Source organism: Festucalex cinctus, chromosome 6 (genome assembly GCF_051991245.1).
Source record: "Festucalex cinctus isolate MCC-2025b chromosome 6, RoL_Fcin_1.0, whole genome shotgun sequence".
Taxonomy (NCBI): domain Eukaryota; kingdom Metazoa; phylum Chordata; class Actinopteri; order Syngnathiformes; family Syngnathidae; genus Festucalex; species Festucalex cinctus.
The window spans coordinates 7,225,001-7,250,717 of record NC_135416.1 but is presented as its reverse complement, the minus strand read 5'-3'; the positions used below and the strand labels follow the sequence as shown (position 1 = coordinate 7,250,717).

The 25,717-nt window shown below is 39.7% G+C and overlaps 4 protein-coding genes across 7 annotated transcripts in view; 3 read left to right on the top strand and 1 right to left on the bottom strand.

Moving 5' to 3' along the window:
- Nucleotides 1-7,188, top strand: ubn1 (ubinuclein 1). Of its 2 annotated transcripts, XM_077525463.1 has the most exons (16): nt 1-266; nt 401-557; nt 1,655-1,717; nt 1,965-2,066; nt 2,144-2,236; nt 2,618-2,758; nt 3,673-3,764; nt 3,839-4,388; nt 4,461-4,531; nt 5,037-5,160; nt 5,244-5,368; nt 5,458-5,577; nt 5,683-5,826; nt 5,894-5,944; nt 6,460-6,616; nt 6,707-7,188. In XM_077525463.1, the coding sequence occupies exons 1-16, from the start codon at nt 175-177 to the stop codon at nt 6,926-6,928; spliced, it is 2,304 nt and encodes a 767-aa protein (XP_077381589.1). In that variant the 5' UTR covers nt 1-174; the 3' UTR covers nt 6,929-7,188. The 2 variants fall into 2 exon arrangements, with proteins under 2 accessions (XP_077381589.1, XP_077381588.1); XM_077525462.1 differs by having other exon boundaries at nt 2-266; nt 6,460-7,188.
- A 1,478-nt stretch (nt 7,189-8,666) lies between these two features.
- LOC144020936 (intercellular adhesion molecule 1-like) lies at nt 8,667-13,780 on the bottom strand. Of its 2 annotated transcripts, none has more exons than XM_077524865.1 (7): nt 13,633-13,780; nt 11,077-11,269; nt 10,934-11,009; nt 10,721-10,859; nt 9,570-9,893; nt 9,115-9,345; nt 8,667-9,043 (listed from the first exon to the last, which is right to left on the bottom strand). In XM_077524865.1, the coding sequence occupies exons 1-7, from the start codon at nt 13,685-13,687 to the stop codon at nt 8,973-8,975; spliced, it is 1,089 nt and encodes a 362-aa protein (XP_077380991.1). In that variant the 5' UTR covers nt 13,688-13,780; the 3' UTR covers nt 8,667-8,972. The 2 variants fall into 2 exon arrangements, with proteins under 2 accessions (XP_077380991.1, XP_077380992.1); XM_077524866.1 differs by having other exon boundaries at nt 11,077-11,163.
- A 1,107-nt stretch (nt 13,781-14,887) lies between these two features.
- gpr108 (G protein-coupled receptor 108) lies at nt 14,888-23,607 on the top strand. 2 transcript variants are annotated; one of them, XM_077524195.1, is made up of 19 exons: nt 14,888-15,290; nt 15,381-15,480; nt 16,090-16,209; nt 16,363-16,413; nt 16,919-17,010; nt 17,079-17,158; nt 18,182-18,360; nt 18,429-18,491; nt 18,565-18,666; nt 18,743-18,876; nt 18,958-19,033; nt 19,892-19,965; nt 20,045-20,162; nt 20,250-20,380; nt 21,541-21,584; nt 21,658-21,707; nt 21,781-21,864; nt 21,943-22,064; nt 22,691-23,607. In XM_077524195.1, exons 2-19 carry the CDS (start codon nt 15,385-15,387, stop codon nt 22,776-22,778), a joined length of 1,704 nt encoding a protein of 567 aa, XP_077380321.1. In that variant the 5' UTR covers nt 14,888-15,290; nt 15,381-15,384; the 3' UTR covers nt 22,779-23,607. The 2 variants fall into 2 exon arrangements, with proteins under 2 accessions (XP_077380321.1, XP_077380320.1); XM_077524194.1 differs by having other exon boundaries at nt 14,888-15,480.
- Nucleotides 23,608-24,088: 481 nt separating this feature from the next.
- The window catches only part of soul5l (heme-binding protein soul5, like), a 6,989-nt gene continuing 5,360 nt past the window's right edge, over nt 24,089-25,717 (top strand). The window contains exons 1-2 of the mRNA XM_077524196.1: nt 24,089-24,221; nt 25,291-25,350. Coding sequence (XP_077380322.1) covers nt 24,220-24,221; nt 25,291-25,350 — 62 coding nt within the window. The 5' untranslated portion in view covers nt 24,089-24,219. The remainder of the gene's footprint in view (nt 24,222-25,290; nt 25,351-25,717) is intronic.

Sequence of the window (25,717 nt, the reverse complement as noted above, 5' to 3'; positions counted from 1 at the left end):
AGGTAACAACATAGGCGTCCAAACGTGTCACTAACATGTTACCCTCTCCGTAATCTGGGGCATTGCCATGATGTGTTGTGATGTACTTTAATCGACTTTCAAGTGCTTTCCTCTTTGCTTCGGACTCACCACCGACAGCCATTTTGAATAGCGGGACGTGCACTATTATGAGTTATGGAAATGATGAATGGGTCTAAATACAGAGTTTACACAAATATAAAACTAACTTTCTGCGACGACTTAAGAATGTCGGCCATCTTGTGCAGGTAACCGCACACGTGACACTATTTAGCCGTTAACTACATCCAGCCGCGGCCTCCTACTACGAGAAGATGGAGCCGCCTCGCCGAGTGCAGCTCACTTCTTTGCCCACTGACGTTCAGTCCTGTGCGGTCAACAGAACCGGCCTTTCCCCGAAGTCGCTACTAGACCGCGGTGATGAATCCCGACCAGCATTGGACCGCGGCTCGGGTTCGGTACGCCTCTTTGTCGCGTTGTTTGAGCCGGATAACTACAACTTCAACGAGTTTAGTTACACCCAGCTGCTAGCAAGGAAGGTAAACTAGTTTTAAGTTCTTAATACTTTATGGTTGTGGGGTTGCATTGTTCTATCATGAGTGTGACAATGGACGTTCACGTGGGTCTGGATACAGGAAGTTTGTGTGCAATTCTGGCTCATTATCAAGCTAGATTTGTTTATTTACAGTCAAATTTGATGACTCAGACTGTGCACATCGATGTCAAAAATGTTTAAGTGTGAAGAAGTGCAACTAGGGTCTTAATGTTTTTGAAAATTACACCTGTCTAAGTGGGTGTCACATTATCAGAGTACAGTAATTAGCAGCTCTGACTGTGAAGTTCAGGGTTCAAATCTGGGCAAAGAGCTACCTTGTGTGGACTGCATGTTGCTTGTGTGGGTTTCAAAAACAGACATAATTGCCAATAATGGTGCATGTGGCTAGAGGTGTCAAAATTAAGTTTAGTTTAATTCGGTTAAAGGTGATCAAATGAATCAACTATTTTATTGCTTGTTTTATATTTTATTTTTATCACCGATGCCAAACAAATAAACAATAGATTAATGAACGTTAATCAAGGAAAATGATTTTATGATGCACTTTAATGCAAAATAAAATTATCTGAATATTTAGAGTGTGTGTGTGTGTGGGGGGGGGGGGGGTGTGTGTATATATATATATATATATATATATATATATATATATATATATATATTTATTTATTTATTTATTTATTTTTAACACAACAGGAGATGTGCTTTTCACTGGGAAAACATGTTTGAAAATCTGGATGTGCAACTTTATCTGTGTATTATCAGGATTAATATTGTTTTTGTTGTGGACCCTTTGCTCACCATACCGCCTTAGACGCCATGGTGGTAAAATTTTGCAAAAATCAAAACTTCTTATGGCCAGGAATTGTCGGATTCTTGAAGTCAAAGTCCAAACCCAATTCCAACGAACTTGTGACGTGTAAACAAAATGAGAAAACAATGATTTTCAAATCAAGTTTTAAATATTTTATTGAATCACTACAAAGACATGATATTTAATGTTCAAACTTAATTATGCCGTCGTCTGTCGCCACTGAACTTTGAGGCTTCTATGCCAACTCTGGCGTGCTGCCCTTCCGCCAGGTTTCTGACATTGAAACAGATGACGGGACCTGCACAGACAAGAGAACTCCAGAGACCTCCAAGGTAGGCCAGTAGTTTCTTCACTTGAGCATGACGTTCCTGTGACACCAACTTTGTTTAATCTGAACATAGACTAACAAAATTTTAGACTTGTTGAATTAAACTTACAACTCGACAAAGGCATAGTAGCAATTCCAAAATTTAAAAGTTGTGGAAAATTTTTACCGTTGAAATATGGACGACTTTGTGAAAAGTATTTTATTGCTGATATGCTGTTGTATTTTTATTCTTCTTCTTATTTTTTAATTAGAGCAACAGAAAAGATGACCAGACAAGGTCCACATTTGAAGTGGAGGAGCAAAGGGAGAAAGAGCGTATGACTGAACTTGTGAGGAAAATGGAGAAAAAATATGTGAGGATCTGTCTTATTTCATGTCCTCCTTCAAAGAAGTCTTCCTATGTGCTGATGTGGACAAGTCTTCATTGCAGTCAGTCAAGAAAAAGCGGGACCGCGTTCAGGACTTGATCGATATCGGCTATGGTTATGATGATGAGGATTCCTTCATTGACAACTCGGAGGCTGTGAGTATTTTTTATTTTTTTTTTCCCAAGTGTTATTTTTAAAATTGTATTTATTTTTTAATTTTTCAAAATATGGTAATGTCCATATTAGTTGGCACTGTCAACGAGGTATTGTTTGCACTGCATCATATTGATGATGATTATTTAAAATGCTGTGCTGTACACTTTGATGCGGAGTGGTGTCACTAGTTTTTTTTTTTTTTTTTTTTTTTTTAATATAAAAACAGCTCTTCAATTAGATATCAAGATTTTATGTTATAGTCCGCGAGCATTACTTTCCTACTGACTTGTGCATTGTGACTCAAACATTGGCATTGTGTCACTTTTAATCTAACCTAAGCGCAATACCATGTCCCAACTTGGCCTCCGTCGTCTCCACAGTATGATGAGTTTGTGCCGTCCTCCATCACCACCAAACACGGAGGCTTCTACATCAACTCTGGCGTGCTGCACTTCCGCCAGGTTTCCGACACTGAAACGGATGACGGGGCCACAGAAGAGAGAACGTCAGAGACGTCCAAGGTAGGCCAGCAGTCTCTTCACTTGAGCAACTAGTTCCTACACTGACACCAACCCGTGTTTAATCTGAGCATAGACTGCAATATTTTCCACCGATTGAAAATCTCCCAAGTTGGAGATGAAGTCTTTTTCATTCACCGAGGGACTGTTTTTTTCTTCTTTATAAAAAAAAACAAAAAAACTTATCACGTTTTGTGCCTAAAACTGCCTGTGTCAGTTAGTTCATGTTAGTTTGCTGTTAGTTTTTCCCTATGTGAACATGCGTCAAAGGCAGGTTGGTAAATGTCTTATTTCTATGAAACGTAATTCTGGAGGAAAAACATCCTCGTCATTTGCTTTTTCTACAGCAAACGGGGAAAATGAATGGAAATCCTCCATTTTTGTGGGAAAAAAATTGTGATTTTTACTTTAAAGTGGAAGTCAACCTGAAACATGTCTTGACAGTGTTATACATGACCTCATTAGTCTAAACATGACATTCTGATTTAATATTACATTTGTAGAATAAGAGTTTTTAGCAAAATCCAGCCATTTTTATCCATCTCAAGGGGCGGCTATTTTGCCACTTGCTGTTGACTGAAGATAACATTGATGTTGTTCAGGTAACAACCAATCACAACTCGGCTTAAAAAAAAAACAGGTGAGCTGTGATTGGTCATTGCCTGAGCAACTGTGATGTCATCTTCAGTTGACAGCAAGTGGCAAAATGGCCGCCCCCTGAGATGGATAAAAACAGATGGATTTTGCTGGTCAACTCACATTCCACTAACGCAACATTAACCAGAATTCCATATTTAGACTAGTGGGGCTGCATTGAACATTGACAAAAAAGAAATTTGCGAGGGATGACTTCCGCTTTTAAGGCTTAACTGCATAAATAAAGTTTCCATGTAATAAGACTTTCCCTTCATATACAGAAACACAAACTCAAAGACGGACAAGAGATGCCAAAAAAGAAAAGGCGTAGAAAAGTTCTACAGCATAAAAATGACGAGGATGCAAATTCAAGGTGAGACTTTGGGGGGAAAAAAAAGCCTTACGTTTGGCAAGTGTGTGTGACCTACTTTTTTTGTTTTCTCGCAGCATGACATCCGAGCTTGGCGCGGGCGTCAAGCTGATGAAGAAAAAGAAGAAAAAGGTGGTCGGCACGCTGAGCGTCACCAGCATGTTGAAGAAGTTCCGGCGGGAAAAGGAGCTGGAGCGGAAGAAAATGGAGACGGCTTACCAGCAGATGGCAGCCATCCCGCTGACTCCTGTGCCGGCGGACGCAGGCGGCGGCGGCGGTGGCGGCTTGGGATTGGCCGACCCGCTGATCAGCTTGATCGGATCCACGGACGAACAGGCACTCCTGCAGGCCGCCAGCACGGTGGAGTTTGACATCGACCTGGACTGTTTGTTGGCTGTCGCCGACGAAATATCGACGCCGCCGCCTTTAATGGAGGCGCCCCCTCTAAACCACCCCAGAGCAGACCACCACCTGCCTGAAACCTCCTGTGACGCGGTACGACCTCCAAGTAGAAAGACGACCCCGCCGCAAAAACCTCATTCGGAGTTGGTGTCATCCGTTCAGTGCGCCACCCTGCCCGACGGACTCCCACCTTCCCTGGAGGACAGCATCAAGAAACTGATGCTGGTAAAAATGCACCTGTGCAATTGGCCGACAAGATGATGTCACAGCATGCACGTACACTTTTTATTTGTGCAGGCAGCCAAAACCTCAGAGGGAGAGTCCAAACTCAAGTTCTTCACGCCGGAAATCAACTCTGTCCTGCTAGAGTGAGTCTCACACACACACAGATGGGAGAAGTACTTTCATTCTGGACATGGGTAGAATTATAAATAAAAGTAAACAAGTACAGGCTCTGAAATGTATTTGAAAAGTAACAAAATATTTTTACTAATGTTTCTCCCCCACATCAAAAAATTTGAAGACTATTACTTGAATGATGGTGATTAAAACTGGCCCAGTGATGATGAATATCATGTGCTTCTTAAAATTTTTGTTTTTAAATCCGCACTTTTATAATACAACTGAATCACAGAACAAAACTGCACTTCACAAGTGTCATGTGACCAAAAAAAAACATGAAATTTGAGTGCTGTTTGATAGCAGTGCAAAAAAAGATTACTCTTTATTTTCTCATCTAAGAAATGTGTTGTGTAGTACGTATTGCACCTAACCAAAACCACTACTAATTCTATGCCAGTTGATTCTTGCACATGTTTCCAACAACCCCGACATTGTGCACTGCTTACTTGTCATCTGCGTTTTCATATTCAGCATCGAGTGTCAATGTCGAGAGCACGGTGGCCCGTTGCGCTCCCGAGTGTACGCGCACCTGTCGTCCTTCCTGCCCTGCAGCAAGGAGACTCTCCTGAAACGTGTCAAGAAACTCAAACTTGCAGTGAGTACTTTGAGTGATTGAACCACACAAAAATCAATTTCGTTCAATTAATATTTTTATTATTTATTTTTATTTTTTACAAGGCAGGCCTTTCAAATGTGGAGGATCCCATGCAGAAGTTGAAGGAGGCCATCGGGCGAGCCATGCCTGAGCAGATTACGTGTTTCAATCAACATTGTCAAGAATATGAGCAAGTCAAGACCCTGAGGTGACAGTTTTTTGTTTTTTTTGTTTTTTTAGAAAAGTCCTTTTATTATTTTTTTCCCAGATACTGTAAGTACTTCTGTTGTTGGTCAGGGCGATGGAGGAGGACGGGAGTGACGTCAGGCAAGGTGGCCAAGGGAACAATGTGGAGGAGAAAGGGGCAAAAAGAGGAGGTGCTCCAAAGAAGTTGTTCAAATGGAACGACGAGATCAGGTGATGAAAATGAAAATTTCATTGACCCAACACAGTGCTGTGAAAGTGTATGTAAATGGGCAAAATATCTATTTAATACAAATATTGTGGCGATTGTACCTGTAGGGAGGTGCTGCGTCACGTGCTGAGAGGAAAGCTTTCAGTGTTTGAAAGCACAAGTGAAGAGACGCAGCAGCTAGAGGAGCACCTCAAGGCCGTATTGGTCAATGACATCAAACCTCTTTGGCCCAAAGGCTGGATGCAGTCCAGGTACGCTGTCAATTCCATTCGTCAGTCTACTCCACTATGTTGCATTTAAGCACATATGTGCCTGCAGGGTGCTGCTTCGTGAGAGCAGGACGATATTGGGACTACAGCTGACTTTTCCGTGAGTACACATTTAAAAATATTAAGACCATAAAAAAAAAAAAAAAAACACTGTAACTACGTAAGTTCCTTTTGGACCAGACCATACAGAATTTATAATGTATATTTATTTATGTTGGCGAAAACTTCAAGTTGGAATGCAGCATGTGCACTGTGCAGTAGGACAATTTTTATTTTTTGGTACGAAACAAGAAAATGTTTAAATGAAAAATATTAAGACAAATTACATTCTTTGAAACACTAATTATACAAGTTCCTTTTTAGATGAAACAGAATGCATTAAATTTGAATTTATTAAATTAGTTATAAAGTTTAAAAGGTGTGAACTAAAATAAGTGCATCTTTTTGTTTTCACAATTTTGCTGATCTTATAATTGTGGAGTGTAGTAATTGAATTTCGATTAATTGCACAGCCCCAGTTTATAAAAAAATAAATTAAAAAAAAAAGCAGCTATCAGCCAGCCAATTTATCAGTCGGCCCCAATTCAGTAACACTTTTATCCTATATGTGAACAGAACAAAAAGATCCAAATCAGGCAAGCAGCTGTCAATAATTGCTCCATCCACGTCGGATCAAAACACAGGACCACTGTCTCAAGTAGAACTTCCTCGTGAGGCAAATACAGTCATTGAAAATTCAAGAACGTCCAACGTGACTGCAGCGGCTGCCGAAGTAATCGTCTTGGATTCGGATTGTTCACCAGTGTCAACTGAACCACCAGACATCCTCACTGACCAGGTTCTGGCTCCCTTGCGCCCACAGATGCCCGCTCACGAGGTCTTTGCGGCCGCGATCAACAAATACAAAAGTTCCCTTCAGCACTGGAGCGCGGGTGTGGCGGACGTCAGCCCTTTGCATCCGCCGCCGCCGCCTCAGTGCAGCCCAGTCAACTTTCCAGAAGTAGTCTTGTATCGTCATGCGGTCCCGCCAAAACTGATGCAAGACTTCATGTGTGCCCCTGCAGATTCTGGACCACATCTATAGATAGGCTCTGATTTTATGAACTCTCCCATGTCTTGCCTGCAAAAATTCAAGATCCTTTCACTAGTTCGTACTTGATGTTGATTTAACGTTCTTTGTTTTCTCCTCCGAATTGAGTGTTTGCACAGAGGTGGTCAAGCTTCAGTCAAACATTGTTACAGCCGTGGCATTTAAAAAGAAAAAAAAACCTGTTGCTGAAAGCTTTTTTGTTTAAAATGTTTTTTCCTAAAGATTAAATAAAATAAAGATATTGCATCATTGTCTCCCAAGAATGTTCACTCAAACATTTGCGAATGACCTTAGGCAGGCATTGCCTTAACACTTACATGTTTTGTCATAATTCAGAAATTACAAATGCTATAGTCTTTGTTTTAATACATAACTAAAGAGTGATTTGTTCATAAATGTGGGCAAAGATTATGTAGTACTAAATTGTTGAACTATGCTGTAGTGTTAAACTGCATTTCAGCTTTCCTGATTATGAATGGCTAAAATGTCATGGAATGAAGAGAGGGGGCAGCCATCTTACAACGCCACTACTAATGATGTTCGTTACCCCCTTTTTTTTTTCTTTTTTTTTTTTTCTTTTTTCTTTTTTTTTTTTCTTTTTTCTTTTTTTTTTGTTCTGCTGTAAAGTGTTTTACGCTAGGATCCACGTATGGAGTAATGAGAGCCTCTCAAAGAACAAACTTTTAAACCTTTGTATCGATCATTCAGAAAATATCTTAGTATTGTGAAACGTGACTATTTACATTTCACAGCAATTTTTTTTCCTAATGTGCTTTACTTTGATTTTATTGTTGATGGTTCTATATGACTATGTGATGCAGTTATACCATATTAGAGAAAATAAAAGTAGCGATGAAATGTACAAGTAGCGCTTCTCCCAGACTTATCGGTACAACCATATGCCATAACGCGGTTGCATTTTCACCATCGAGACACAAGAAAATGAGAAATCAGACGGCTTGCAAAGTAGCAACGCAAGATGGCCGCCGGTGGCTTCACGTCTTAGAACGGCGAGTAAACGGCTTTGTTAGTCCAGCATTCATAAGTCCATTGCCTTCTTTTGTATTAGTGGTTATGCGGTGCAGTTGCGATTTACTCGTTACTTAAGTGGCGGTTATTAGCTAGCGACTTGTTGCAGCGTGGAAAAATCCTGCGATAACCTGGTCGGCGATATTCCAGCTACCACAGGCTGGGGCGGTGTGGATCATTGGTATGGTGGTCGTCTTCCAACCCAGACGTTGTGGGTTCGATCCCATGCCATTGTGACCATGTCGAAGTATCCTTGAGCAAGATACTGAACCCCCAATTGCTCCTGATGCTGCGTCATCAGTAGTTGAATGGGTAGTCAAAATGTAAAGCGCTTTGAGGGCCTTGTAAGGTGGAAAAGCGCTATATAAATCAAGTGCCATTTAAGCAAATATATACTTGTTTGTCAAACGTAGTGATTTTAGGTGTACAAAAGATGCTATATGAAGTTTTTCAGCAGGATGTGGTTTCAAATCAAATTTGACAGGGTTCTAACACTTGGGTGTCAAATTTACAAGATATTTTAACTGCTTTTCAGCGTGCTCAAATTTACATGAACATATCAATCACCAATTTGTATTATCTCAGTGGGAAAAATTTTTTATTGTGCAATGGAGGTTTTTTGTCACTCCCAATAAACATTCTTGTAGATGAATTATTAAAAAATAAAAATTAAAAATTAAAGCACGGAGCAAAACATTTACAGACAGTTTTACATTTTTTTTTTTTTTTAACAGGAAGGAATGAACAATTTGCACTTGAGTGATATTTTGGGGTTGTAGAAGTACCTGGATAGTAGTTCTCTTGGATGAGAAAATCAAACGAAAAAATCATTAAAATGGGCTATAATGGCAAAAAAAACAAAACAAAACAAAAAAGACCCCAATGTGAACACAAGACCAAACATGAAAACCAACACTCCCTGACAAATGTTCCTTCCAGCGGGCGATGTTTGTCCTAACAGCAGTGAGACATGAATCACAAACCCCATGGGGTTTGTTTTTTTTAAGCTTTACAGCAAGCTCAATGTCAGTGCAAGCAGGAATGCCTGCAGGAAGTGTCTTTTACGCATGCTGGTGGTACCTATGAAGGAAGACATTGACACATTAAACACTTGTGAGGTTCAACTGTAAAGTGCCGAAAACAAAACCTACCTCTGCTAGTGACCACCTCTACCTCCACTGTCACATTCTTCTGTCCAAAAAGTCCCGTAGCCAAGACCGTGTATTTTCCAGCATGCGCCCTCGTAGAGTGGGTGGGCGGGATCACCAGGCGGCCATCTTTGAGCCAGATGACCGATGGTTTGGGGTTTCCTCTGACCTCACAGTGCAGGCTTTCGCCCATCTTTACCTGCAGCTTTGCAGGACAAAGCAGTTGCGGGCCAACTGGGGCAAGAAAAGGGCTTTTAAATAAGAATTGTGCAACAACAACAACAAAAAAGAAAGTCTTTGTTTTCATATTTCGCATATATTTTACATTTGCTATTGTATTACTCTACGTTTGTCTTGACCCTGGTTTTAATTAAACAAAATTGTAGTGTCCCTGTTTTTAACTTTGAAAATCTGGTCACCCAATTACTGTCATAGAAATCGTTTGTTTTTCCACTTACAGAGGACAGTGGTGGTGACTTTTTCCGATGCTACACGCTGCTGTGTTCCCGTTGGGTGTAGTTGTAATTTGGCCTCACACCAGTAGTCGGCGCCATTGTCTTCTCTTCTGGGCACGATGTCTAGCGTAAAGACCTCAGTAACCGGTGTCTTCTCTGTCACGTTTGAATGCCGTTGAGCCAGTTGGGTTTGCCTTCTGTAGAAGATCACGAGGAGGTTTCCAGCGGGGGCGACGTTGTGGACGGTGCACTGCAGAGTGTACAGACTATGCTCCAACAATGAGCCCGTGTGGTTCATGAAGCTGAAGGAAACACTGTCTGGAGGCTCTGCACAAAGCAGGAGCAAAGCATAGAAGAGTCAGAATTTAGCATTGAGACCCCAGACCTCAACCAAGCCTCATTTTTTTAACCTATTCCTGAATTTTATAATTTGTTATTAGTAGTAAGATTGGGAAACACATAACCCTACTTCTGATTAAAATCAGATAAAGTTTGATTATCAGGAGAAGAGTTTGCAACCACTAGTTGCAGATTTGGCCAGTCCTACCTTTTTCTTTGTTATTATTCTTCCAGTGTTTTAAGTGACTTGAGGCTCCATGCTGCCTCTCACAGGTTAGTTTAGGTACTACGATTGTGGGTGGCGGTAGCATAGAATGTTATCTTGTCAAAAGAGGAAGTCAACCTTAAACATTTATTGACAATAATGTTATATGTGACCTCACTAGTCTAAACATGGCATTTGGATTAATATTACAGTTGTGGAATATGAGTTATGCAACAAAATCCAGCTGTTTTTATTCATCTCAGAGGGTGGCCATTTTGCCACTTGCTGTCGACTGAAGATGACATCACAGTTGCTCAGGCAACGACCAATCACAGCTCACCTGTTTTCTGAAGCTGAGATGTGATTGGTTGTGACCTGAGACTTGATCGAGCAACTGTGATGTCATTTTCAAGTGCCAAAATGGCCGCAATATTAACCAGAATGCCGTATTTATAGACTATGGGGGGCTGCATAGAACATACAGTATTATTATCAATAAATTTGGGGGGGTTTGACTTCCGCTTTAATACAAACGTATTTGAAATTAAGCTAATGTTACAAATAAGATTGATAAGCAAGCACGGTGAAGAAAGAGTAGCTCAAAACTTACTGTAAACAAGGACTGGGAGATGACGGTGACAAGGTCCTTCCAGGTCTGATACCGCATAGCACATGGGGGAAATACTCCACTCTGTCATGCGCTCCACTCTCCACACCAGGAAGCTATCCGTGGTGGGCTCTGGAGCCACCTGGAATCCCGTCAATCACATCCGTAAACTACCAATCACAGATTAGGTCATTATGGGATGCTGATGGCTCTCACCAGTGTGCCCTCCCATCCCAGCAGAGAAAAGCCCTTCATCGGCACAGAGCAGTTGACTTGGACTGGATCTCCAAACCTAAATGACCCTCATTTTATTTATTCCACCAATTACAGTGTGCATAAAATTGGAAGTTGGGCCTTACCTTACCACCAGGCTGGAGGGGGACAGGGTGAGAGGGCAGCGGGCTTTTTCCATCGAATCCACTTGGTCTTCACCAACGGGAGGGATGCTGAGCGAGGGAGACGGCCGGGATGGCAGCATTGTGGGAAAAGGAGGAGAGATTTGGGAGGGGAGGAGACAAGCAGGTGTGTGCGTGGAAAGAGGAGATGAGGTAGCTGTCAGAGGAAGGAAAATGAATCCAGTAAGGACAAAAAAAACAAAAAACGTGATTGCCGCCTTGAGATATATGAACCGGCTCGCGACTTCTCTAGATACAAGCTGTCATTTAGATATTTTTGTTTGTTTTTTGCGTTGACTTGTGAGCACAAACTTGAGCGCTGTTTGGTTGCGCTGTGAACTCAACACACTGCAAAACTTTGGCAAATACGTTGAAGTTTACTGTTGAACTAAACAAAACAAAGCACATAGGTTAGCCTTGCGTATGCTAGCTTGATGCTAATGCTAGCGCATAATGGGAAACGCCAACCGTCCATCAATTTTCTATACATCACTAACCCTTTGAACGACTAAACACACAAGGTGCATCAACACATATATTCTTAACACTGTGCCAGGAGCTGAAATTTTATTTCACCACTGTTCTAATTTAGACTGTAGTGAACTAAAACGTGTCTAATATATTTTCCATTGCAGCTGGAAATCAACATGAGTCACTGTTAGATAAAGGCAGACAAAGGTCAATTGAATTTTGCCATCTCGCGAAATCCGACTCTTTTTAGATGATCTATTGTGTCCCATTGTTTTATTGCAGGCTGAATACACCCAATGTGTTCCTCTAAGGAAGGAAGGACACCCTGCCCAACTCCAAAGTACTGGCTCCTCTTTTCTACCACCATTGTTCCACTAGACCCCCGAGCGCCTTCTCCTCCCTCCTCATGCTCACGATTCTGCTTGTGTATGATATTTTGTGTGTCTCGGGTTTTCCGATGTTGGGGGACATAAATCAGACGAGAAACGTCACAGAACGTTTTTCTGTTTTCCACTTATCAACTCAATAATATGCCAGGTGCTATTACACAAAATGGTTGGTACTCCCTCTGTTTTTGAAAGAAAAACACACTGATCCACCCTTCATATTTTCTTGTACAATCCACAATTGTCTCAAGAACTTTGTCCCAGACTCATTGGGGCATGTCAATATGCATTTCAGCACCTGTAAATACCGCAACTTGTGATTGACTGACGAGATGTACTGGGTTTGTTGATGATGTTATCTATACTCCCCAACTTATTTAAATAATAATAATAATAATAAGGCTTCAAGTGCATCCGACTGTGATAAAGGCAATTTGCCAGACATTGTGTTACTGGCACCGCATAGACCAAGGCGCTAATGAATTCTATTTTGGAACAACAAACTTGAGCTTTTTTCTTTTTTTTTTTTTTCTTTTTTTTTTTTTCTTTTTTTTTTTTTGACTGCACCACAATCACCATCTGATTTCCCCTAGCCCAGGGTGTCAAACATACGAGCCCCGGCCCACGAGACGAATGTAAAGTTAAAATAAAAAATATTAAAAATCGTAATGTCGGACCAATTAATCGGCCAGCCACAATCAAAAATATAAATATATAAATTTGTAACTTCACAAACAGTCATCAGATGAGTAACTTGTACACGGAATCGCACTGGAAGTCATTATTTTACACACAACTTAAAGTTATGGTTTGTTTAAAAAAAAATAAAAAAATAAAACTTTTTTTTTTTATTTTTTTTTACACAAATTCAATTACTGGTAACACAAATACATATGACAAGGATTAACATCCTTATAATTTAATTAACTGTGCCACACAATGCATTCTGGGAACTATATATATGCAAAACAGGTAGATTTAATACGTCCGGAACTCATACAGGCAAAGTGTTGCTGCGTTTCATTTGCATTTATGTTATTTTTTTAAACAATAGATTACAGTTGAGCTCCGTAATTTAGGACTCGTCCAAAAATCTAAAGAAATCTGCGTATAAGTGACGGCAATTGTTTTTAAGTTATATACCATTATCTTACCGATTCGGCCCACTTAGTATTCCTCCATGCGGGCCCTGAGCTAATACGAGTTTGACACTCCTGCCCTAGCCAATCAGTGAACAAAACTAATGGCGATACCGTTGAAATCAAATTAGAAATAAATAATGCAAGAGCTATACTGTAATGCTAGGTGTCCTTGGGTGGGTCCCTTGAAAGATGCCATATAAATTGAAATTATTATTTAAACTAAAATTGCCAAAAAAAATTGTTGTGATGTCCTGCAATATTTTTTCTATTATTTTAATATTAATATTTTTTTTCTTTTCAAAATGGAACAAATAATTTAAAAACACAAAAATGTATTTTTATTTACAAAACCACCAAAGTCAAAAGTCTTGTCGATGCCCTATAATAATGTATAATTGTAAACAATTCTTATTGTTAATGTCTTGCAGTGTACTGTACTTTTTACATTACAACACAATTCAGTCTCTCTAAGGTCCCATCTCCAATTTTGTTCATCCCAACCAGCTGTTGACGTTACTTACCTGAGCAAAACAAGTGAAGCAGCAAAGTGACCTTGATCGACCTTGAGGCACACATCCTTCACCTTCTTCTGTGCCTCTCCAGTGATGACTCTCAAGCAGCAGCAGAAATTCAGCATCCAAGTACAGTAACTCGAGCAGACAGCAACACCTCAACTGGGAGGCTTTGGAGAGACTTCAGGCTTTTATGGGACAATATGTGTGAGTGCGTGCACATGTGTGTGTGAAGCTGATGATCAGGCAATTCCTTTGCTTTGGCCTCTCAAAGGCACCATGGGCGTTCTCTGTTGGTATATCGGGGGAGGAAGGAAGGGAGGGTCAAGAATAATGGTGTGGAGTGCAGCAGCACACTGGGCAAGAAAGGCATGGGCTCCGTGTGTGTGTGAAAATTCCAACTCCAAAAATGATCAACAGATACATACAGACTATTAAGAGAGGTGTTTCTAGAATTGTAGTTTGATTACCTTTTTGGTATGAAAAGGTAAAACTATTAGTATGATGACTTTTTGAATCACAGTAAAATGATGTTAACATCATAATCATTGTACATTTGAATATTTATCAGATTGTTAAATGAAACATCACTCAACTAGTATTAGTTTTATTGTTATCATTAATTTCTTCTGTAATTTACCTGTTTTTCAAGTATGAATTATGGTCCAAAACAACATCAACACCAGTTTGTTTGTTTGTTTGTTTTTTCTCCATCAAATTAGAAGAAACGTGTGAGTCTGTCAATGTGACACCTACACCTTAAAACTGGCAGCTAAATTGGAATTAACACAAGTGGGGTCTTCCAGTCATAATACATCCACATTTGTTTATTCATGTTCTACTTCGAAAACCAGTTTCCTTTTTTTAATATTTGACAAGGCGGCCGTTTTCAAAACTGACTTCCATCTTGAATTTTCAGATGGATAACTTTTATTCGAAATTACATCCTGGTCCTGTACATCATTTGTGTCAATTTTTGTACTTGTATCACCATGTGAGAGAATCAATTGTCAAATAGTGATTTATCGGCACAAACTGCACCAATATATTGTGAGGCATACTACTACCTCACGTGCAGAATATAAGGTTAAATGTATTATTTTTTGCAAAATGCTTTGTGTGTCATATTTTCCAATTATGCCTAGTTGTAAACGTGACCAACTCGAGGAGCATATCGTTACCGGAGGGTCCACGTGTCACACTTGTTACACATATATGACATCATCTTTCGTCGCAACCGGGGGACGTGGAGCCGGAAGTTGCTGTCAGTCAACACAGAGTCACACGACAAAAACTGGCCCGACTCGTTCATATTCCACTGCTTCAAGCAGCAAAAAAAAAAAAAAAAAAAAATCGCTTGTTAAAAACTAAAATAATATATTTGTAATTAAATATAATTCGCCTTTTTAACATCGCCTGTGTTGTTTTGCCACTTTATCGTGTCGCAAGCGTGACGAGGACTGATGACGTAGACACCCTTCCTTGTATGTTTGGAGTCAAACACCAGGAAGCGAGATGAGCTAATTGCTAAATGCTAAGAACCGTACGCTGCCGTTGTTTTGTCGACGCCATGAAAGCACACCAAATCAGCCCAGTGGTGGTAGTTTGACAACAAGACGCGATTCAACTTGAATTTCGACGGCTATCATCGTTCTCCGTCGGCCCTGGTGTGTTGTGAGACCGTTAGCAAACGGCTGGGCTGCCAGCAGCTCCGTCCATCGTTTTTGGCTCGTAGGATAGCTTGTCTTTCTCTTTAGGAATATGGCCGCAACTCATCGAGCTGCAGTCGTGGCTGCATTACTGCTCGTCTTTCTTCTGGATGGCAGTCAGGCAAGGATACACAAACTCACCCTGAAGGTAAGTCAGCGAACCACAGCCGTGTTAGCTCGCGCGGCTCTAGTGTTGCTCAACCAGCTAATTAGCTTAGTTCGCCGAGACACATAATTTTCTATTTTTATGGCACACCAGCGAACTCAAATGTCACAAATGAACTGATATGACTCGGGACGAGTGTTCGGTAGAATCGGTACCGATACTAGTAATCAAGAAGCACAATATTTTTTCGTTGACATGAGAGAGTTTAAAGGGACATTGACTCATTTAGCCATTTGTAGCAATAAAAGCGAAATAAGTAAATATTTTGTCTAGAATTAATTTGAAAACGTCATTATTTTTCATGTGTAATTAATACATTTAATAAACATTTTGCACTCAAGTGCTCAGAGCTCAGGTAAGGACCAATCATGGCTCACCTGTTTACTGAATTTTGTCATGTGATGTTCACAAACTGAGCCATGATTGGTCGTTATCTGATCACACATGATATCATTTTCAGGTGACAGCAAGTAGCCGCCCCAAATCTACTGATCACCCCCCCCCCCCCACACACACACACACACACACAGTGATTGCTGTGGAGTTGTTTGGATCACTTGTGATTAGTCCTGTTTTTGTGTGTATCACCAGAATGAAACTCGTTTTTTCGTCCACCTCAACACTTTTGGCTTTTATGCTAACGGCACTCTGGACGTGAAACTCCACTCGCTGCGCATCCCGCCACATCTGGTCGACTACACCGCACACCCGGTAAGAATCTTTTTGTTGGGATGTCTTCAGTAAGTTGCAGTGGCAGGCTTTGTTCAACATGTTCTCTTGTGCCGGGGAAAAGGAATCATGTGCTGCACTCTGTCTTCATCATGTGATTCATGACATTCTTGGTATCTCTATTTTGCATTTTAGGTTGGGTTCAGCCTCTCCAGGGCCCGTGTGAGTGGAGTCTTATCTTACACAGTGAGTACAGTACTCGACTTGCTTGCCCTGATCCAATCACAGAATTTTCAGCTGATTGGTAGCTGAGGTGCCAAGTGGAACTGCAATAGCATATTGCATATATTACACAATGTAATGTTTCATGTGAGTCTGTGAATAAGATTACACAAAAATGTTTTTTTTCCAAGTTGCAACTTTTTAAGACCAGTTGTACATTACTTATTTGTTCATTCGTGAACTTAAAAAAAAAGGAAAAAGGAAAAGACCTTACTCGACATGGGCTGATATTCTGACCTTTTTTCAATTTCAATTCAATTTTATTTCATTCCATTAAAAAAAAAAAGAGAAATGAGAAGGGACAGGAAGAGAAGAAGTAAAACTTTTATCTGCCCCTGATCAACAACAATAACAAAAAATATTCAACACAGAATAAATGACAACAAGCGGTCAAGACGCTTTCAATATAACAATCTTATAAAATAATGCTTAAACATGCTTATCCCCCCCCCCCCCCACCCCTTGACAGGCCGAAGAGACAGAGACGTGCCCCCTCACACTCACTAAAGTCACCAACAATGAACCTCTCATCCTCTTTCTTATCGACATCAACAGCTTCAGGTGAGTGTGGGCGGGTGTGTGTTTTGAGATGATTTTTAATGTTGTACTAACTTGCTCTCACTGTGCAGTGTCAACGTGCGTGTCCTCGGAGAGCAGGACAGCAAATTGACCGGCATACAGAAGACCAATGTGCAGACCAAAGGAAAAGGTAAGGACACCATCAATTGTATTTTAGCTTCATCAATTGAAAGGGGAGGGAAAGAAAGAAGTGTAGCAAAAAGTCATTTGAATGCAGTTTTTCTTGATAAATCATATATACTTCTCCATATGAGCTCCACAGGTGCACTTGAAAGTAGGGATGTGCAATTAATCGAAATTCAATTACAATTTCAGTTATTACACTCCACAATTACAAAATTGGCATAATCGTAAACAAAAATCAAAGATTATTAACTCATTCACTCCCAGTCATTTTCACTGAAGCAAACCCCTTTGCTCCCAGCTGTTTTACTGGATTTTGACTGATTTTCTATAAAAACATGGAATCTACCAAAAGAAAGATTAGTCGCTTTCATCGGCGGAAAAAAAAAGTAAATTTCTGTCTGTTTCCGTTTAGCAGCAATTAGCATTAGAATATAGCTTAGTTTCATCATTATTCAAAAATCTGTTTAAAACTGGGGAAAACAGTTTGTTGCAACATGGCCCTGGTTGATATTTTCTACTCTGCTGCCACCTGCTGGCCGGATAGAGGTTGCATCAAAGCATTCTGTATGTTTTAGCATGAAAAAAAAAAAACATACAAAAAAAATGTATTACTGCGTCCTTGGTACAGTTGTAATATTTAAAATAGAACATATTTATACGTTTTGGGGCGCAAATGAGTTAATACTAATTTTGAGTTGTTCAAATTTAAACATTTTCACCTTTTTTTTTTTTTTTTATTATAAAATGACTAATTTAATAAATCTTGTTTGATCCAAAAATAACTTGCATAAAGAAATATGTCTTAATATTTTTTTTATATATATATATATATATATATATATATATATATATTAAAAAAAAAATTCTTTTGTACCAACAACAACAAATGATTGTCCTAATCGTGATTACAATTATTACCAAATTAGTCATGATTAATATTTTCTTCAGAATCAAGCAGCAGTACTTGAAAGTAACAAATACTGTGAGGTGCAAGCAATTCCAAAGTGGGATTTTTGTTGTGATTCAGAGCAGAGGTCCAGCCGCGAGGCTCCTGCTGAGATTCCAGCTAAGCCGGCGGAGCCGGTGAAAGACGGCGATCAGGCGTCTGACAAAACAGCAGATGAGGCGAAAGTGAAAACAAACGCAGAGCCCGTGGATCCGACCAAGAAAAATAAGACGGCGGAGAAGACCACAACTGAATTTGAGGTGATGTTTGTCTTCTCGTGTGCGCGTGCCGTGGATGTAAAAGCGCTCTAACGTGTGTTTGCGTTTAGTTGGCGTCCACAAAACTGCTGTCGCTAGCTTTGGAGGCAGATAACGACACCTACGCCTTCGATGTAAGAGCACCTTCAAACACATCACAGCGTGACGCCTGCATTTGATCGGCCCTAACGTCCTCCGCTTCCACAGTTTCACTTGCAACTGGGCCTGCTGGCCGAAGGCCTGTACAACTTAAACTTCTACTACTGCCAGAACATGGTGCCTGGCATTAACCGGCCGTACTCCTTCACCGTGAGTTCACACTTGTCTCAAGTTCCCATCAACACCGTACCGCCCACTCACTTTAACTTCAGCATGTGCTTCGCAGCTGGAGATGATTGAGAAAAATCCCGGAGGCTTCTTGTCGGCGGCCGAAATCCCACTCTCCCGCCTCTACATCGGCATGGCCGTGGTCTTCTTCGCCGCCGCCATGGTGTGGGTTTACACGCTAATGAAGCACAGGTACAGGGAGCAACCGCATGCAAGTCTCATGTGAAAGATGGATCGGAACCGTCACCAATGTTGGCTGTGTTGAATCTGCAGGTACAGCGTCTTTAAGATCCACTGGCTGATGGCGGCGCTGGCCTTCACCAAGTCCACCTCACTGGTTTTCCACAGCGTGAGTCCCAAAACACAGCACGTGGCCATGTTCATACAAAATGATATTCATTATAAAATAAATGAGTGGTTTTATTAAATAATAGTCAAGCTTTATTATGATTTAATAAATAAATAAATGATTATGAAAAAAATCATTCAAAAATAAATGTAAATTATTTCAAGGTAATTGTAGTTAACAAACATTTTTTTTTCTTAACATGCTTTTTTGTTTACTCAACTAAAACAAACTCTACTGATAGCTCAAATGTCCTTTTTCTTTTTATTTATTTTTTTTATTTTTTATTTTTTTTGGGTCTTGCTCAATTAGTTTCATAAGTGAGCATTCAAGATTATTTGGGTATTACTAGATGGCCATACAGAAGAAGGAAGGTCCAACAGTTGTTTGTGAATTAATTACTTTATTAAGACGATTCCTAGTTACTGTGTGTTTGTTTTTTTTGTTTTTTTGTTTTTGCAGTTGACAAATACACCATATTGAAAAAAAAAAATCATAAACAGTAAACCAAAAGCATAAAAAAAATACAAATAAAAAAATAATCTAAAAAAAACCGCTATAAAATTATATTTTTGCACATTTTTGTACTTAAAATTTACTTTGTTCTGAGTTTAAACAAATACTAAATGGACAAAATGTTCTGCTTGTAATTCATATCTTTGTTGTTGTAAGCATTAAGGGACCAAAAAAAAAAAGAAGAAGTAATTTTGTTCATTATACATTTTCAAAAATAATTGGCCAATTAATCTGTCTAAATGTTTTGGGGTTTTTCTGCCAAATATCAGAATCGGCAAGTAAGGTAAGGTTACTGTTGTGTGCACGTTGAGTTCTTCTCATGCAACCTTTCTTATTGTGTTTCAGATCAACTATCACTTCATCAACACTGAGGGACATCCCATCGAAGGCTGGGCCGTGATGTATTACATCACTCACCTGTGAGCCTGACACCTGACACAAATATCTGTCCCAGTTGTGTGCTGCCCATTACAGCTTTCTCCTTACTACCCCTCCCAGGCTCAAGGGGGCACTGCTGTTCATCACGCTGGCATTGATCGGCACCGGCTGGGCTTTTGTCAAGTACATCCTGTCTGATAAGGAGAAGAAAATCTTCATGATCGTCATCCCCCTGCAGGTGACACTTGTCGCGTGAGGTCCTGGAATCCTTTTTCTAGTCACTACTATTTTTTTTTTTTTTTTTTAAATGTGTTCGCAACTGCAGTGCCTGTCCAACGTGGCCTACATCATCATCGAGTCCACAGAGGAAGGCTCCAGCGAGTACCCCTTGTGGAAGGAGATCCTCTTCCTGGTTGACCTCATCTGCTGCGGCGCCATCCTGTTCCCCGTCGTCTGGTTAGTTGTCCACCTACTAGTTACAATTGGATGCTGTGAATTTTTTGAGGTGTGGCGAGACTCTATTAGGCATGGGCATTGTCATTGATTTACTGAATAGATTGATTTCAGCAATAGCAAGGAACTGATGTCACTCTTCATTCAGTCTTAACTACTCTGCAGTCTAAAGAAAAACATGTCAACTCTGGAAAGTTTAGTTCAATACAAACTAATACCTGTTGTAGAAAATTAGTGCACAGAAACACCAGTTTAGACCTTTCAGAGACCATTTGGTCATTTACTATTGATGTATTTGGCTACATTTTGTATGAAACATTATTTCATTTAAATGACATTTTTAATGTCGTTTTTGAGTTGTCCTACATTTCATTCATACATTTTTAGATGGTGATACTCTCAACTCAACTTTATTTCTAAAGCACTTTAAAACAAGCATTGCTGAATACAAAGTGCTGCACATGAAACAGAAATCGGTCGTGCAGTAAAGAATAAGATAAAAACAAGAACAAAGCAAACATTTTAAGTGAATATAACGGTACAAATAGTTTTTTTTGTGTTTAATACAAGTAAATAAATTTTACATCAATAAATTGATAAGAAACAGGCGAATGAATGAATAGATAGATAGATGGATAGATACATTATATATTGATCAAGTCATTCCTTATGGAAAAATTTGAACTGGCTCTAAAAATAAAGACCAACACTAATTTACCATTTTTATTGATAAAACAAAATAATTGATTTTTTTGTATTTAAAGAAACAAACAAACAAAAAACAGCAAAAATGTGTTTTCCAGAAATGTAGTCAAATGGATAACCTTAATTTCCATTGTCAATATTTGAGAAGGCTAACCAAATAGAATTTGCAATGGGCGGGGCTAAACACACTGCAGTCCGTCGATTCGATGGCAGAGAACCATCACTTTGTGACATGTGGAATGAAGACAAAAAAAAAGCAAAATGGTGGATGTACTCCTCTGTTTGCTCTTCTTTGTTGAATGCACTAAGCGTGTCTTTGTGTCACAATGCTGTGATGTCACACTGTTTACATACCTCAATTTGAAAACAGCTATCACTGTACCAGATCGCAGTGCTTGGTGGAAATGTGATGAGTCAGCATTTACACTTTGTGAAAGTATTGTACATTTCTTTTGTAGGTCCATCCGTCACCTCCAAGAGGCTTCGAGCACGGACGGAAAAGGTGAGCGTCTTAACTGAATCTGTCAAATCAATTACAACTGACTGATGGATTTGACCTTGTCTTTGACCTCCAGCTGCCATGAATTTGGAGAAGCTCAAGCTCTTCCGTCACTACTACGTCATGGTGGGATTTGGCCTTCAACCTTGTTTGTATTTTTGTTCTCCAGTTGGCTGATTTGTTTTTCTCCCTCTTTCAGATCGTGTGCTACATCTACTTCACGAGGATCATCGCCATCCTGCTGAAGGTCACCATGCCCTTCCAGTGGCAGTGGTGCTACGAGGTACCGTCGAAATAAAATGGCGGTCAAATTAAACGGCGGTGGTGATGATTAATAACGTTCATCTTCATCGTCCCTCAGTTCCTAGTGGAGGTATCCACTCTGATCTTCTTCGTGTTGACGGGCTATAAGTTCCGGCCCGCCTCCAACAATCCTTATCTCCAGCTGCCCCAGGACGAAGAAGACGAAGAGATGGATGAAATGTAAGCCAGCGTCACCAGTGTTCATACTACGGATGTCGGGCCATTTACAATTTTCAATCGCATGACTTCAATAGTTAACTCACTATTAATCTTAAATTTAAAATCTGTCCGAAGTGTACAATAATATTCATACTTGTTAACATAAAAGTAGGGGAAAAAATGTTATACAAATCAAAATCTGCATTGTCAATGATATGGTAATTTCATAATAATTCATAAAATGGAGTTAAGATGTACTGTACTTAAGTAGAGCCGCTGCTCCTCTGCATTGACACCTCAGGCATCTGGACGTCCCCCTGGTGAGGTGTTTGGGGAACGTCCCTAGGAGGGGGCCCAAAAATTAAACCTCTGCTGGCCATAGTTAGTGGGTGTTTTTGGTTTCACAACTCATTGACCCGGCAGCGTTGCACTTAGACGTTGCACTGGCCATTTATTTATTTAAAAAAATAAATAAATAAATATGTTCACGTCCTTTAACGTTCATAGCAGCGTACGTCGTGATTTTACTAAACGTCATTAAACGTTTTTGGCAGTCAGTTAGAATGTATCTTTGACGTGTATAACCGTCAATGGCAGTGAATGAGTGAAGATCGTGATGGACTGAATAGTTTTTCCAATGTGTGCAGAGTGACTGAGTCGGGCGCCCTGGAGGGCATTTCCAAAGTCAAGAAGACGTCTAACGGACGCGAGCGGCAGAAGGAGGCCACCTTGTGAGCAGGGAGGTGCGGGGGAGGAGTGTCACGTGACCAGCTGGCACAGAGTGGCACGCACGCACACACGGACCAAGGCTTCTTCACCAAGCACTGGCGCAGCCTCCCCCTTTTTTTCCCCCAGACAGCTCCTTCCCACTGCCTGGCTATGCAAACAGACTTCTTTGTGTCTTTGGACAAACGGACGAAGGAGCGAGAGGCCTGACCTCGCCCTCTCCAAAGACCATTTTAGCTTTTCGGATGTGTGTGTGTTTCTATTTAATACAGTACTTGTGCTCTATAGTGCGTGTGCAGGTCCTGAGAACACAAGAAGTCCCCCCCTCACATGCTCAGGTTCGAAGCCAACATGTTATTTTTCGGACATGTTCAAAGTTGTATATTTCAAAAATGCATATTGGTCGATTTCAGTATTAAGTTCTCAAGGTGAGCCCAAATTATTGATCACAAATGCGACGTCCTTTTTATTTTTGCCCCTCTTTATTTGATGCCACTCTGAAACTCGACCTGATCATTGCTTCAGTCTGCTTTTGTTTTTTAGCATACTACTTCTGGATTTGATGCCTATTTTATTCACAGTTTATTGGTACTGAATGGCGTGTAAATAATGTGAGACATGGCGACCCCTCGCAACCCCTCCAGAAGAGAAAACTTGTGTGTGCTTTCAGTTACTTGGAAATGGTGTGAGTGCAAGCCAGGACTCTTGATATGACAACACACATGCACCAATGAATGTGTGTGAACTCTTATTGTTGGCAAAATATGAATAAACTTTACTGAAATGTTTTGGGTTTTTTTTGTCTGTGACCTGTTAATAATAAAGCTGGTGTTCTGGATGTCTCCTCTTTATTGTCTTACGGAAATGCTAAATTGTCAAGTGTTTCGAACAGTATTTTACTTACTGAAATTTGTCAAGCGGCAACAATAGTATTTTATTATCCAAAAAAAACCACTGTAAAAGTCAAACATTTAAGAATAACTTGAATTCACAGAACCGAATGTGATCCTGATGTTATTGATTGAAATATAAATTTATACCCATAAGAATGATTGTAGTAAAATTCTACTTCTACCAGGAAAAAAAAAAAAACTTGTTCAATCATGTTTGTTTTGATTTTCCCCAATCTTTGTGAAATGATACATTTTAACTTGAGTAAAATATATATATATATTTTGTGAATATTGACTTGAGTAAAAAATATATGAAGTAACTGCTTGTTATTAACATCAATTCACTGTATATCTGTCTTATCTTAGTATGTGCAGGAATGTGTATCCATTACACAATAAATGCGAGCATGCGGTGCTCTCCCCCTCCCTTCCGGCGTGTTGCGGTGCTGAGCTGGAAGTTGCTGGTGCGTCATAGTGCAGCACACCTCCACCATCACCACCACTGCAACATCACGGCGTCTCCATCATTTCAACGGGAAGGACACACACGCAGGACCATGTAAGTGGCACACAAACGCGCATTAACACTAACACGCACAGTAGAGATGCTGTAGATTGTCATCATCACGAGAAAGTACATATTCATTTTATGTGACTTTTTTTTTTTTTTTGTGCTGCGTCACGGCCAAGTTTACGTTTGCGTCATTGCAGAGCAGCCTGCACAAATTGTAGTCAATAATAGTCAGAAATAACCAGAAAATTGTGATAATTCTTGGGGAGCTTGATGATAGTCTTGAAAGCAAAGTGGATTTTTTGGGGGGAATGCTGATCCTTCACTTGACCTCAAAATGTCATTGCCGGTGGCAACAGAGGAGAAAAAGAGATCCAGTGAGATGATCATGATGCAGCAGTATAGGGCAACACGTAACTTCTTGCTGCAGTGACGATGCACCACACAGCTTGCAATGTAAAAAAAACAAACGAACATTGAAATGAAATGTAGTTGCCTTAACGTTAACTTCCGCCCCTCATTTAAAAAAAAAAAAAAAAAGAAAAAAGTTTTGTAACCTGGTTTGTATGAGATATATACGGCACTATACACTAGCAACATAATCCCATAATTAAATAGAATGTAAATAAAACAATTTGATTTCATGCTTCATTGCTCAATGACGCGCAGTGGGTATACTGCCATGTTGATGCTAGGTTTCATTAGCCCGTCTAAAGCATTCTGCCTGGTGTTTTAGCATTAAGCTAGCACACTTCAGGAATTGATTACACTATATGTAATTATCTTTGTTTGTTTATTTTGACAGTAAATTTCAAACAGCGTAAAGCTTCTTTTTGAAGAAATGTGTTTTCTGGGTTTGATCATGCGCATGGTGACATTTGCAAGTGACCAGAGTCCATTTCTGTGGACACCGTAGAAGGCAGTAAAATAATAAAATGGTTGCCCCTTTGATGGATTGAAATAGGTGGATTAATCTGATTCATTCTTATTCCACCAACACAATTTTCAATAATAAATTGTTTAAATGATGATTTTTTCTTGAACTGAAAATGGGTCAAACCATTAAAAAAAAATAAAAATAAAAATCCTTTATCCAGTTCGCTTCTTTTATTTGTAGGACTTTCCTGTCAGTGTTGGCTGTGTTGGCCCTCGTGGTTACCACTGAAGCAAGTGTTGGGTAAGTTGGAGCATGCTTTTCATTTTAGTTAGTATTTCGTCTTGGCTTTTGTATCTTGAATTCAGATTATTTTAATTAGTTTTTGGAGTATATTTGTTATAAATATATAATGTATTAAAGTAGTTTCAGTTCGTCTTTTTTTTTTTTTTTTTTTTAAGAAACACTTTTTATTTCGTCAATGAAAATTGTATTGTTTTTTTTTTTTTAATTGTTTTTTTTTTTAATTTTTTATTTTTTTTTGGTTGCTTTTGTTAACTATAATATTTTTGTTTCCCACCCTCTATATAAATCTTGGGGGTGCCTCTCATTACTGTCCAAAAATTTGTAATGAAATTTTAATAAGCTGTTAAGTATTGTCTCTTAAATG